The sequence below is a fragment of the Delphinapterus leucas genome, chromosome 15, assembly GCF_059928025.1.
Source record: "Delphinapterus leucas isolate spDelLeu-1000000601 "Yukka" chromosome 15, BTC_Dleu_Yukka2, whole genome shotgun sequence".
Taxonomy (NCBI): domain Eukaryota; kingdom Metazoa; phylum Chordata; class Mammalia; order Artiodactyla; family Monodontidae; genus Delphinapterus; species Delphinapterus leucas.
Genome location: NC_143143.1, coordinates 412,259 through 425,555, shown reverse-complemented (window position 1 = coordinate 425,555; position 13,297 = coordinate 412,259). Strand labels below are relative to the sequence as shown.

Sequence of the window (13,297 nt, the reverse complement as noted above, 5' to 3'; positions counted from 1 at the left end):
TAATTAAATATTCAATAATAAATAAAAGCACATATTACCAACACAGATGTGTAAGAGCTCAGAAAACACCTCCAAACCGGTAACAATAGTTACCTCTGGAGCTGAGAGGAGGTAGGAACATGGGTACTTTCACTTTGAGCTGGACAGTGCTCAGCTAAACAGAAGCTGCAGCGGTGTTCACAGCGGGGGGAGAGAGAGGGATATAGGGAGGGAGGGAGGGAGGGAGGGAGGGAGGGAGGCGGGGACCAACAGTTCTGTGCTGAGTTCAGACCTGAATGTTGACAAGCGCCTCTGTCTGCACCTGAGGGGCGCCCACCCCACGACTCTGTGAGCGCTCCACCAGCACCTCTGCCCTCCTGCCCTAGGCTGGGATCCCAACCATCATCTGTAACAGGTTCCTATAGACAGATGCACCCAGGGCCCAGCAGGTCCCGACTGCCTAGCAACATGTGTGACAGTCACCTGCCCCAGACTCTCTCCTCTCCCCTCCTTCTACCTTGGGTTCTCAACACCTGGTATTCTGACTAGTTGTTTTAAAAATATCATTATCTTTTAGAGATTTGCTTCAAAACAACCCACTGGGGAGGGGAGACCAAGTACTGGTAACTGCTGAAACTAAGTGAGAGGCGAAGGGGCTCATCATCACTATTCTCCAAACTTTCACACTGCTTGGCATTTTCCATAACAGAAAAGCATCGTAGAGAAATGGCACGACCAGGACGCTGCAGGGTCCTTCACGTGTTTACCGGAAGTGCTGAGGCTGCAAGCCAGCCGTGCTGGACATGGGCTGGTCAGCCAGGGGCCACCCAGGTGGCAATGAGACAGACGGTCAGAGTTGGGAGTTTAGCAGGCGGAAGGGGAGGGTCTGGAAGGACAAGGATATGAGGAGGACAATTTCGGGCCAGGCCAGGTGGCCAAGGGCTGCGGGGAAAGGCTGCAGGGAAACCCAGCCTCCAGGGACCATGAGTTGCCGCTGGAGCTGGACGGTAAACAGAGGCTTCACTGAAGGGTGGGGACACAGAGACACACTGGCAGGAGAGGGAAGGGCAGGTAAGGACAGAGCCGCCTCAGCACTGCCACGTGAGGCTGGTCCACAGCTGGGCGTGCCCCCTCCAAACTGGGTGTCGGGTGGCTGGGACCCTCGGCAGGAGTTCTGCTCCTCGTGCTGCGGCACCCGCCCACCACCGCTTCCTGGGCCTCTGTGGGCCCTCGGCGCCCAGGACACCCTCGGGCTGCCATCATGGCCTACTGATGGCCAGACCAGAACTGCCGCCCACATGGCTCCTGAGCCTGGGTCTCACACCCCCTCCCGCTGACTGGTGGTCCTGCTCCTGTGCCCACGCCAAGCCGTGACTGTCACGCTTGCCTCCTCCTTCATCCCCTTCCTCCAGTCAAGCACAAGGCTCCCAGCATTCCCTCCCGAACCCCTCCCTCCCCACGCCCTGCCCAGCGCTGCAGCGAGTGGTCAGGGCCCCCACGGAGTCTCACCCGAACTCCTGCCAGGTCTCTGACCAGCACCGCCCCACTCTCCATATCTGCATACCCATGGTTCCACCCACCCCTCCCGGCTGAAACCCTTCGCTGCCCTCCCCGCCCCCCCCACACCACCCTCAAACACAGGCCCACCTCCCAGCACAGCTCAGTCCGCCCGCCTTTCCCACTTCAGTTCTCATCCACTTCCGATCCAGCTGCACGCCTCACTGGACGAGGATTGGGTTCTCTGTAGAGACCCAGACATAGGCAACTTTTAAAAACTGTATTTAAAATGGGTTATAATAAATAAATATAAAAACAAAATAAAATGGGTTATAAAAGCTAAAAATAAATTACCAGGAACTATTATTTTTTATGCTCCACAATACAGAATAAGGAGGAATTTTACTTGAGTTGGCCCACTCATTTTGTTCTAAAATAGTACAGGACTTTTAACAAAAACAAAGTGTGTTACTACAGAAAGTGTGACATGATCTAAAATTGTGACTAAAAACTCAATCATTAAATATGAGATTTGACTAATGCTGTTAAGAAGCAGTTTTCTTAAAATATCTTCCAATTTTCTTTAAGTTTCAATTACATTTTTACCCTTTAGAAGATAAGCCATTGATAAAACTGACACTAGCATTTTCCTTGTGTGCTTCAAACATCTTGCCAGGATGCAAAGGTTTTTCTATCTGCCAATCAAATCTTCACCAATCCAGGAATGTTTTCTCTTTGGCAGTAGCCCATAATTTTATAACACTTAAGTTTCGTCTCAATCATCCTTTCTATCAATACTTGGTAAACTAGAAAGGCAAAGAGCAAGTCAACAGCTTCTAAGACTCAAACTTCAAGGTTCAGCATCAAATCAGATACAAATAAAAACAGAAAACTCAGTGCATTTGACAGAAGTTGTGGTCTTGAAACCGTGGGCTTCATCAAAATTCTATTTATGATGGCTCCTCTCAAAGCCAAGTCACTTTCCAGGTTAGTTCTGTTAATTTTAAAATACTCAGCCATTAATATAAATCACAAAACCCCACCATAACCACACAGATGTGTTCTTGAGGCCACAGCCACCTGGGTGGAGGCGAAAACAGTCATTCATTTGCAATGACTAATCACTGAGTCATCAGAAACTTTCGGTTTTCAAAACAACCTCATAATTTCCAAGTCAGTTTAGCAGTTTTGTAAAACCAGAACATAACATAAAGTTCATAGATATTTTCACTTTCAACACAGAGCAGTTGGGTGCAAGTACCATAAAGCCCCCATTAACCCAAAGGCATTCAAGAACAGCCCAGGCAAGACAACGTAACACGCATGCGAGCAGCTCACCTGAGAGCATACGTGTAGCCAGTGTTCTCGGGCACACACTGGGGAGGAGTGTACATGTGGAGCCGAGAAAAGTCCATGTTCACGGTCTCAAAGCATACTGCAGAAGGCGGGAAAAGCAATGCAGGCTGTTAAAGGCCGGAACACACAGAGGAGCCCTGTCTGTGGTGGCCCAATGCAGACTGACTAGAGTCACCGTCAACACTTTGATTAAACAAGGCCAGTAAAGCAGGGTTGGTTTGGTTTGTTTTTTTTAAAGCAAAGGAGACAAGTTTTCTCATGGCTGCAAGTCCAGAACACAGTTGTCATACTTAGTTCCCTAGGATTATAAATCTACAAAAGCAACAAGGGGAAATCCTAGATCAACTGACTTAAAATGATGAAAAGAATACAGAAAGTAACTCAGAATCCTTCCTAAAATGTACTTTTAAATTCCTGAAGGTGTCAAAATGTTCTCATTCTTCTGGAATAAATTTTCATTGTTATTAAGTAAAGCAGAACTGATTCTTGTTCCGTGATCAAGAAGCACTCCCATACTTTCCTAGACAGCAAAATTTTTACAAGCAGCTCAGCATCAGAAAACTGCAGGGTGAATAAGAGATAAGCTTAAGGCACTGTTAATACTTTTATTTTTCCCCAAAGGAAAACACAGATTATTTTTAAATTAAAAAGTTTTGAGCATATTGTTTTTCATGTTGTCACCTACATTTCTTTGGAATGACTCAAACTTTCCTCTGGCTAAAAATACACACACACACACACACACTTCAAAAACCCCCCACCCGCGTAGGAGTAATGTGAATCATGATCTGTGGTTGAAAGACGAGGAAGATGGCGCTAGACAAACCATATTCAGGTACAAATGACTGATTTCTATAAACTAAGCCAAAAATACTTAAATTCACTCCATATTCTTTGAAACAGTCCATATATATATATATATATATATATATATATATATTTTTTTTTAGAGAAGATGTTGGGGGTAGGAGTTTATTAATTAATTTTTTTTTTTTTTGCTGTGTTGGGTCTTCGTTTCTGTGCGAGGGCTTTCTCTAGTTATGGCAAGCGGGGGCCACTCTTCATCGCGGTGCGCAGGCCTCTCACTATCGCGGCCTCTCTTGTTGCGGAGCACAGGCTCCGGACGCGCAGGCTCAGTAGCTGTGGCTCACGGGCCTAGTTGCTCCGCGGCATGTGGGATCCTCCCAGATCAGGGCTTGAACCCGTGTCCCCTGCATTAGCAGGCAGATTCTCAACCACTGCGCCACCAGGGAAGCCCCAAATATTCTTTTAAAAATTAAGCACCCATAGAAATAAGGACCATTGTTTATATACAAAAACTTTACTGTGCCTACTAATTTCAACATTGCTCAGTTCCTCTCAGGGACCTGGCCTGCCAGCCCAGGTAGAACACACACTCAACAAGTACAATTCATTCTATTAATAGACACGTAAATCTCTTGCTGCAAATAAACTTACCTTCGAGAACGAGTCCATGTATTTGTTCAGTACCTGTTCACTTGCCTCGAGCTCCCCTCTGTCTCCTCCACCAGCACTGGCGCCCAGGTTCAAGGGCACATAGGCTGAGGAACAGCACACGAGGGGCAGCCTCCTGGCTCAGCTCTCCTCCCAGCTCCCCGCAGAACAGAGCCACACCCAGCAGCTGTGTAATAATGGCTTCTGACTGCGCTGTGGTTAGTAATGACTTACTAAGCAACCATAACAATACTAATACCCCAAAACTGCTCTCATCCTCTAGAGAAGATGTAACTGATTTTTACTTCCTAACTCTCAAAAGTGATCTTTCACTTCCATGTTTTGCTACATCCACATTACCAACCCCCGGTTAAAGCAGTTATAACTGCTGCTAACTTCTATCAACTTCTCTACAACTCGTATTCAAGAATTTAAGACGGGGGCTTCCCTGGTGGTGCAGTGGTTAAGAATGCGCCTGCCAACGCAGGGGACACGGGTTCGATCCCTGGGCCAGGAAGATCCCAGATGGCGTGGAGCAACTAAGCCCGTGCGCCACAACTACTGAGCCTGCCCTCTAGAGCCCACGAGCCACAACTACTAAAGCTCGCGCACCTAGAGCCGGTGCTCTGCAACAGGAGAAGCCACCGCAATGAGAAGTCTGCGCACCACAACAAAGAGTAGCTCCCACTCGCTGCAACTAGAGGAAGCCCGTGCACAGCAATGAAGACCCAACGCAGCCAAAAATAAACAAACAAATAAATAAATTTATTTAAGAAAAAAAAAAGAATTCAAGACGTCCTTAGTGAACTGAGTATTTGGACCGGTTTACAGAAACTGGTTTACAGTGTTATAAACAAGTGAATGGCAGGTGCCCGAAAGTAGCATTTAATTTAAACATCATGACTATGACATGGAGACACTAGAGCGTCCAGCTAAGAACAGGGACTGACCCCTACAGATCTGGGCTCTGATCCCAGCTCTGCCCACAAGCTGACTGACTGCCCTGAGACCAGCTCCTCGCACACAGTAAGCTCCATCTGTGAAGCAGGGTGGCAGCAGCGCTACTAGCAAGGCCACTGAAGGGATCCAAGGAGGTCCAGCCCAAGGAGGTCCAGCCCATGACTCAGCACAGAAGGAGCAGTTAGAGCCTGGTGAGGAGGACATATGCAAGAACTAACAGCCTTTTTATTTCACTTGCAAGTATGTATGTATGTATGTATTAGCTCTGTTGGGTCTTCCTTGCTGTGCGCAGGCTTTCTCTAGTTGCGGTGAGAGGGGGCTACTCTTTGTTGCAGTGCACGGGCTTCTCACTGCGGTGGCTTCTCTTGTTGCGGAGCACGGGCTCTAGGCACACGGGCTCAGTAGTTGTGGCTCGCGGGCTCTAGAGCACAGGCTCAGTAGTTGTGTCGCACGGGCTTAGCTGCTCTGCGGCATGTGGGATCTTCCTGGACCAGGGCTTGAACCCGTGTCCCCTGAATTGGCAGGCAGATTCTTAACCGCTGTGCCACCAGGGAAGTCCCATGCAATGTGTTTTTTTTTTTTTTTTTTTTTTTTTTGCGGTACGCGGGCCTCTCACAGTTGTGGCCTGTCCCGTTGCGGAGCACAGGCTCCGGACACGCAGGCCCAGTGGCCATGGCTCACGGACCCAGCCGCTCCACGGCATGTGGGATCTTGCCGGACCGGGGCACGAACCCGTGTCCCCTGCGTCGGCAGGCGGACTCTCAACCACTGCACCACCAGGGAAGCCCCAATGTATTTTTTTAATGCTTTCTTTTTTTTGGACATCTTTACTTCATACTTTTTTTTTTTTTAACTTATTTTTGGCTGCACTGGGTCTCTGTTGCTGCACACGAGCTTTCTCTAGTTGCTGTAAGTGATGGCTACTCTTCATTGCAGTGTGCATGCTTCTCACTGCGGTGGCTTCTCTTGTTGCGAAGCACGGGCTCTAGCATGCAGGCTTCAGTAGTTGTGACACGCAGGCTCAGTAGTTGTGGCTCACAGGCTTAGTTGTTCTGCAGCATGTGGAGATCTTCCCAAACCAGGGCTCAAACCCGTGTCCCCTGCATTGACAGGTGGATTCTTAACCACTGCACCATGAGGGAAGTCCTAATGCTTCCTAATTTTTTTTTAATTGAAGTATAGTTGACCTACAAGATTTCAGGTGTACGGCAAAGTGATTCAGTTATTTATACATACAAACATATATATACACATATATATATTCTTTTCCATTATAGGTTATTACAAGATATTGAATATATTGATAGTTCCCTGTGCTATACAAAGGTCCATGTTGTTTATCTATTACAGCCTTTTTACTTTTAAAAGTTACATCAATATGTTCTCACATTTTCATCTACCTAAAAGAGAGGTTAATTTCTAATGCATAACAAACGGTGTTTTCAAAAGCTGTCAGAGGCACAGTGGACCACACTGTTCAACCTGGTTCTCCCAATCGATGAGACAGATAAAGCTGTGCGACACCACCCTAGCTGGGTTTAATGAAGGCCTTATACCACAATTTAAAAAGAAATTTAATTTCTTGTCTCTGAAATAAAATTCTATCAAAGAACCAAATGCAGCTACTGGCCATCACAAGCCTATCACAAGCAAGATAGGATTACAGCAGAGTGACCACGTAAAAGTCCTGCGGGTGACAACAGAGACACGAGCTGAGAGGCAGGCACAGTGGTAGACTTTTGGCTAAATGTTTTATGAGAGGAGCTTCAAACGTAATAAAATGCCCAAAGATAACACCATCAAGAGAGCACCAGTGTGGACACACACAACTCTAGGAAGAGCAGGCCATGCGGCTCTGGAGGAAAGGCAGACAGGAGACAGGGCAGGGAGGCCAAGGCCCGTCACAGTCAGAGCTCAGTGGCTACGACAGTGGAAGGAAAGGGAGCATGCAATTGGATGCCCTCACTTTTTTCTACTCATTCTGATTTCGCTCCTGTAACCATGTGAATTTTATGTTCTGTTCTCCAGTGAAACACATGTACGTATAAAACTATACAACTATACACAGAATCCTGCCCCTGCTTAATCAGACCCATGGCCCAGGTAAATGCTGTTTTGGCCAGTACTTCCTCCACAGCCCGGAAGACCACCTCTCCAAGCAGACCCTCCAAAAGCAGCAGCAGAGGCCACACCAAGCGTGACTCAGTAATGAGTTAGGGAGTGATGACCAGCGCTGTCTCCTGCGTTCACTGTGGACCGCATCACACAGTGTGATCATGTATCTTATTAGAATGCGTTTTGCTGCTTCCTTCCACACGCGGCTTGTCCGCCATCAACCCTGCTGCCTCATTCTTCCTCCCTGGACAGATAATGATATGGACTCAGAACACTTTAAAATTAATCTTTAGCTCCTCTCGTAAAATGTGAGCATTAGATAAAATTATAGAATAAAATAAAGTGAAAAAGAGAGAATTAAATGAAATAATGTCTGTAAAGCAGTGCCTGACACATGACAAGCACTCAAAAAGTTAGCTTTAATTAGTTTGTGGAATAAACTTATATAGCCTGTTCTAAATTTTTTTTAAAAAAAGGATTTTTTTGGGCTTCCCTGGTGGCGCAGTGGTTGGGAGTCCGCCTGCCGATGCAGGGGACGCGGGTTCGTGCCCCGGTCCGGGAAGATCCCACATGCCGCGGAGCGGCTGGGCCTGTGAGCCATGGCCGCTGAGCCTGCGCGTCCAGAGCCTGTGCTCCACAACGGGAGAGGCCACAACAGTGAGAGGCCCGCGTACCGCAAAAAATAAAAATAAAAAAAGGATTTTTTTTTCCTTCTGAGTTGACAATCCCTGAGATGCAACACTCACTCAGCCCCAACCTAAATAAACGATGAAGTCCAGCGGCAGCTCAGATGGCTCCTGGGGCCAGCAGACTAGAACACCAGCTCCGGTCTCTCTCAGCTCATCAGGACCCCAGCAGCAAAAGTGCAACTGTGATACCAGTTCTCCCGCTAACAGTGCCTGGCATGTTCACAATGCCGTTCCCAGTCTCCCCTTACATCACTGCTACTTCAAGCCCACGTGTAACATTAGAGCCTTCCTACTTGCTGCATGGCCTAAAGGCGGCCTCAGCCTGTGACTCAAGGGAGATCTGATTTGCATTTATAATCTGAGCAGTATTGAAAGAGCAAGTGAAAAATTGGATTGAAAACGTTTTCAACGGCATCAGAAAATCTTGGAATGAATACAAAGTCAACACTTTGTAAACACGTTTGTTTACAGAGACGTGCCCTGTGCAGGCTTCACTGTCCTCATTTCTCTAGACTCTTCCTGGCCACTCCCTTCTCCCGAAAGTGTTACGACTGGGATGACCTCCTCACAGGCCACGTGCCCCATGACTGTCCCGGACATGGGAGGGAGGGACTGCACAGCAGAGCCGGAGCCCGGGCTCACACCAGGCACCCCCCCTTTTCCAGGCCCAGCAGCTTAACATGGGGGGAGGGAGAGGGTGCTCAGGGGAGCCTCCCCACGTCCCTGGAAACAGAGCTCTTTAACGGCTTTCGATTTGCAGCGGCCAGTCCCAAGAGGGAAAAGTGCTCACCTCAGGAGACGGTGGGCCAAGAGCGACATCTTCCAGCGTTAAAGGAAGCGCTATCGTCATAAATCACCCCGGTGTCTCCCTCCTATCTCGCTTTCACTAGTGGCTAAGCACACATAAGCCGGCAAGCACAGCCAAAAGAGGTCCTCTGTATAGGGAGCAAACTTTGGTTTCAAACCTAAGAAATTAAGTAAGTATCTTTACAAACATGAAGATCCTAGCAGGGTTTTAAAATCCGAGTTAAGATGCTTCATGAGTTACACTTGGTTTCTCCTTTAATACCCTTTACCTTGCCTAGTACACACTGTATGAACATCTTGCCTAGTACACACTGTATGAACATCTGCATCATATGGTAGAAATGAAATATAAAGCTCAATTTTTGTTCTTGAATGCTTTGGTCAAAAATGGATTTTAGTTCAACCACCACATATAATTTGAATCTCTACTATTTCGAACATCTGTACTAAACTAGTAACAATCTAGAAAACATGTCTGAAAAATATCAAAAATTACAAGTCACACAAGGTTGAAAACAGAGCTTGCAGCAAATGGCAAAACCAAAGAAAGAAAATAAAACTGTTAACGGTCCTGAAATAAACTAGCACAAAATATTTTCTTAGGAAATGCTATCAGTTCTAAAATAAAACTAGAAAAAGACAAACTTTAAAAATGGTGAGCAGCATTTCCTCTCATCATCATGAACCACAAGCATCACCACCTAGTAAATAATTATTTTTTATTAAACCATGTATAAGGCAACCAGAATTTGCTCTGAAAGCACTGTGTTTATGAAGACAAGCATGTTACAAATCAAGCTTTCTATGAACTGATGGGGTCGCTGACCAAGCAGGCTGAGACTAGAAGCGAGCCCGGCTGACACGGGCTAACACGGCTTCCCCGGCAGAAATCCTCAGGAGTAGCTTGCACAGACCAACCTCGTTAGCCCCATCCAAATCCACCATCAGCACTGCAACCCGTCCACAGAAAGCACAGCAGTCCAAGGGGACGGCTCCAGGCAGCACCCTCCTCCCCACTCTGGGCACAGCTCCAGACACTGCCATCTGCCACAGGGCCGTCTCCGAGGGCCCCCTGAGCTGACAGCACAGGCCCACGGGGCCCCCTCAGGGCCTTGCACCCGCAAACGCGGTCCAGCTCCACCCCCGCCAACTCTTCATCACCCAGGGCTTGGTTTTCAATGCGCACCTGCGCAATCAGGTGTTCCATTGTTACATGCCTTGTAGAGAAGAATTTTAAAACTAAAGTTCAGAGGTGCCCTTTAAAATTTAGTATCAAGGGCTTCCCTGGTGGCACAGTGGTTGAGAGTCCGCCTGCCGATGCAGGGGACACGGGTTTGTGCCCTGGTCCAGGAGGATCCCACATGCCGCGGAGCGGCTGGGCCCGTGAGCCATGGCCGCTGAGCCTGCAAGTCCGGAGCCTGTGCTCTGCAAAGGGAGAGGCCACGACAGTGAGAGGCCCGCGTACCAAAAAAAAAAAAAAGAAAAGATTTAGTATCAATACTAAATCTTTTTTTTTTTTTTTTTGGCTTTGCTATGTGGCATGCGGGATCTTAGTTCCCTGACCAGGGATTGAACTCATGCCCCCTTCAGTGGAAGCACGGAGTCTTAACCACTGGACCACCAGGGAAGCCCAGAGTACTAAACCTTAACATAATTACTCTGCTCAGACTTAATCCTGTTAAAACTGCATAACGGAGAGACTAAAAAAATTAAGTTATTTTCCCTACAGATTAAAAAAATCATAAAATGGGTTAGAAATGATTCTTTTCCAAATATCATGTTCAGTGTAATTACTTCCACAACATAACAAACAGGAATAAGCCTTACATACCTGTTTTCATTTTAAGGAAGCAAAACATTGTTAGTTTATGAAAAACTATGATTTATACTAAGTGAGAGTCCTTAAAAATGAACTCGTTATTTAAAACTGCAAATGAGAAACAAATGACTATAACCTAAAAATATTTGAAAGACCTTTACAGAATGCTATACATGTTATATATATACTTGAATATATTTTTAAAACTTCAGGAAAAATACTACACTAAACTTAATGGTAAAATTACAGACAATGGGATTTCTACTTTTCACTTACCCCCTCAGGTACTATTCAACATTTTTTAAAAAGAGTAGGTTTTGCTAACTGGGAAAAGAATTTGAAAAAAAATAGATACATGCATATGAATAACTGAATCACTTTGCTGTACACCTGAAACTAACACAACACTGTTAATCAACTATACTCCAATATAAAATAAAAAGTTAAAAAAAAAGAGTAGGTTTTGGTCTTATAATATAAACAATTAACTATTATTTTCAAAAAAAAAAAAAATGGCCTTCATTGTGAAGCAGTGTGGGGCAGCCAGACCTGCAGGGTTCTTACTCAGCTGTAAGAACGCTTGGTGCCATTACTCACTCTACGTGGCACCTGACTCTCAGTGTTGCTGCAGGATTCAACCAGTTACCACACCTAACCCGCTCAGCGCTTCCTGGCACAAGGGTGAAAACACTCAACAGGAGTTAGTTATTTTCTGCAGCAACTATGTACTGACAGTTTCTAGCCAAGATCCAGTGTTTCTTTCCTTTTTTTGGAAATGAAACAGGAAAAGAAGCAGGCTAGATGCCTTGTAGAAGAATTATTTTCTTCTACAAGATGCCTTGTAGAAGAATTATTTTCCCTAAAACTCACCTAATAGCTGAGTTTTAGGGAAAATAATTCCTTCTACGTGAAGATGCATTATCACACGCTTACATCTCCCAATTATATGTGCTCCCGATGTTTTAAATAAAAGCTGCATTTCCTCTTACAGTGAGATTTGTTTCAGTGCTTCAGCAAAAGCCAATTTACTTTATGCATGTTACTGTAAAGGGTCTTTCTTCTTAGAATACAGAAAACATGAACCACACGGTTTTATGTATTGCTTCAGACCTAGAGTGCTCTGAATTTTCTCACAACTGGTACAGTTACAAGAGCTACGCACGGCTCTTCCAGTGGAAAGAGCTCAGCGACAGCGAATGACAGCGAGTGCCTTCTGGAAGGAATGCTGGGTGGCAGTTCTGGGACCCCCTAACCTGACAGTGCTCCTCCCAACACTGGAAGTGGTCAACTCTGCAGGGCCACTCTGACGGGCGAAGGCCAGCCCTATATCTCAACCTACTGGAGGTTTGTCTTTTTCTCTGTTTTATAGGACATCAACCGTAGTTATGTCACACACGCCTGGGATGGCCTCCGTCTGTTACTGAACAAACTTATGGTGACTTGGGCTGCACAGTCAGTCCTTCCCTGTCCTGCTTAGAAAGGCCTTCCTAGGGACTTCCCTAGTGGCCCAGTGGTTAAGAATCCACCTGCCGATGCAGGGGACTCGATCCCTGGTCCGGGAAGATCCCACATGCCGCGGAGCAACTAAGCCCATGCGCCACAACTACTGAGCCTGCACTCTAGAGCCCGCGTGCCACAACTACTGAAGCCCACGTGCCTAAAGCCTGTACTCTGCAACAAGCCACCACAGTGAGAAGCCCGTGCACCGCAACAAAGAGTAGCCCCCACTCACTGAAACTAGAGAAAGCCTGTGTGCAGCAACGAAGACCTAATGCAGCCAAAAATAAATAAAAAAAGAAAATAAATTTTAAAAAATAATAAATTCCCTTGATAATATGTGGATTTAAAGTTTCTGTTAAAAAAAAAGAATCAAAACAATGCAAAATTTAAAAAAAAAAGAAAGAAAGAAAGACCTTCCTAATCCAAGAACACATGAATACTGTGTCATGGATTCTACTACTCTTATGATTTGACTTTCACATTTGCCACCATTTTTAATTCATCTAATCCATTTGTAATTCCTTTGTATACACTGAGGTAGGCATCTGATTTTACTTCTCGTGGAGCATTTCTGCAAGTCACCCACAAGTAACTAAATTCAATGCGTCCAACTGCTCCCCCATCTTCAGAACAGCAGCGCCCTCCCTCCAGCTGGTCCCCTGCTGCACCATCTCTGGCTGGCTTCCTGCGGGGGAGCGCCCTTAATTTCCCTGTCTCCAGTCTTGCCTCCTCAAGCCAGAAAACTGCCAAACAGTCCACCTAAAAAGAGACCTGACCATCTCCCTCCCTTCAGATCCCACCACGGCTTCCCAGCACCTTCAAGTAAACCTTCTGTCCAACGCCCCACTTCTCTGTCTCCCACCACCCATATCGCAGCTTCACTGAGAACCTGGCCTCAGGTAACCCTCTCCCCCCACCCCATTTACATACTGTTCTGTGCTCTCTCCTTGTCTGGGATGCCTTCCTGATTGCTGATTCCCCAATCCCTTGTTCTCTTTCCACCCCAATCACTCCCAGCTAACTTCTACTCATCCTTAGGCTATACCTGAGATACCACCTCCAGGAAGCTCTCCTGGATGCCCCCAACCCACATATCCAAGTTAGGTGCCAATTTTAGTGC

The 13,297-nt window shown here is 46.3% G+C and overlaps 1 protein-coding gene across 13 annotated transcripts in view; it reads right to left on the bottom strand.

Annotated features, from left to right (window-relative positions):
- SUN1 (Sad1 and UNC84 domain containing 1) overlaps positions 1-13,297 on the bottom strand; it is a 51,952-nt gene that overhangs the window by 34,097 nt on the left and 4,558 nt on the right. For 12 of the 13 annotated variants that reach the window (XM_030760586.2, XM_089895481.1, XM_022563461.3 and 9 more), the window contains one exon: positions 2,815-2,911. In XM_030760586.2, the coding sequence (XP_030616446.1) occupies positions 2,815-2,891 (77 nt within the window). In that variant the 5' untranslated portion in view covers positions 2,892-2,911. Of the gene's footprint in view, positions 1-2,814; positions 2,912-4,290; positions 13,051-13,297 lie in introns of those variants that run through there. The other variant, XM_022563465.3, reaches the window with a different exon arrangement.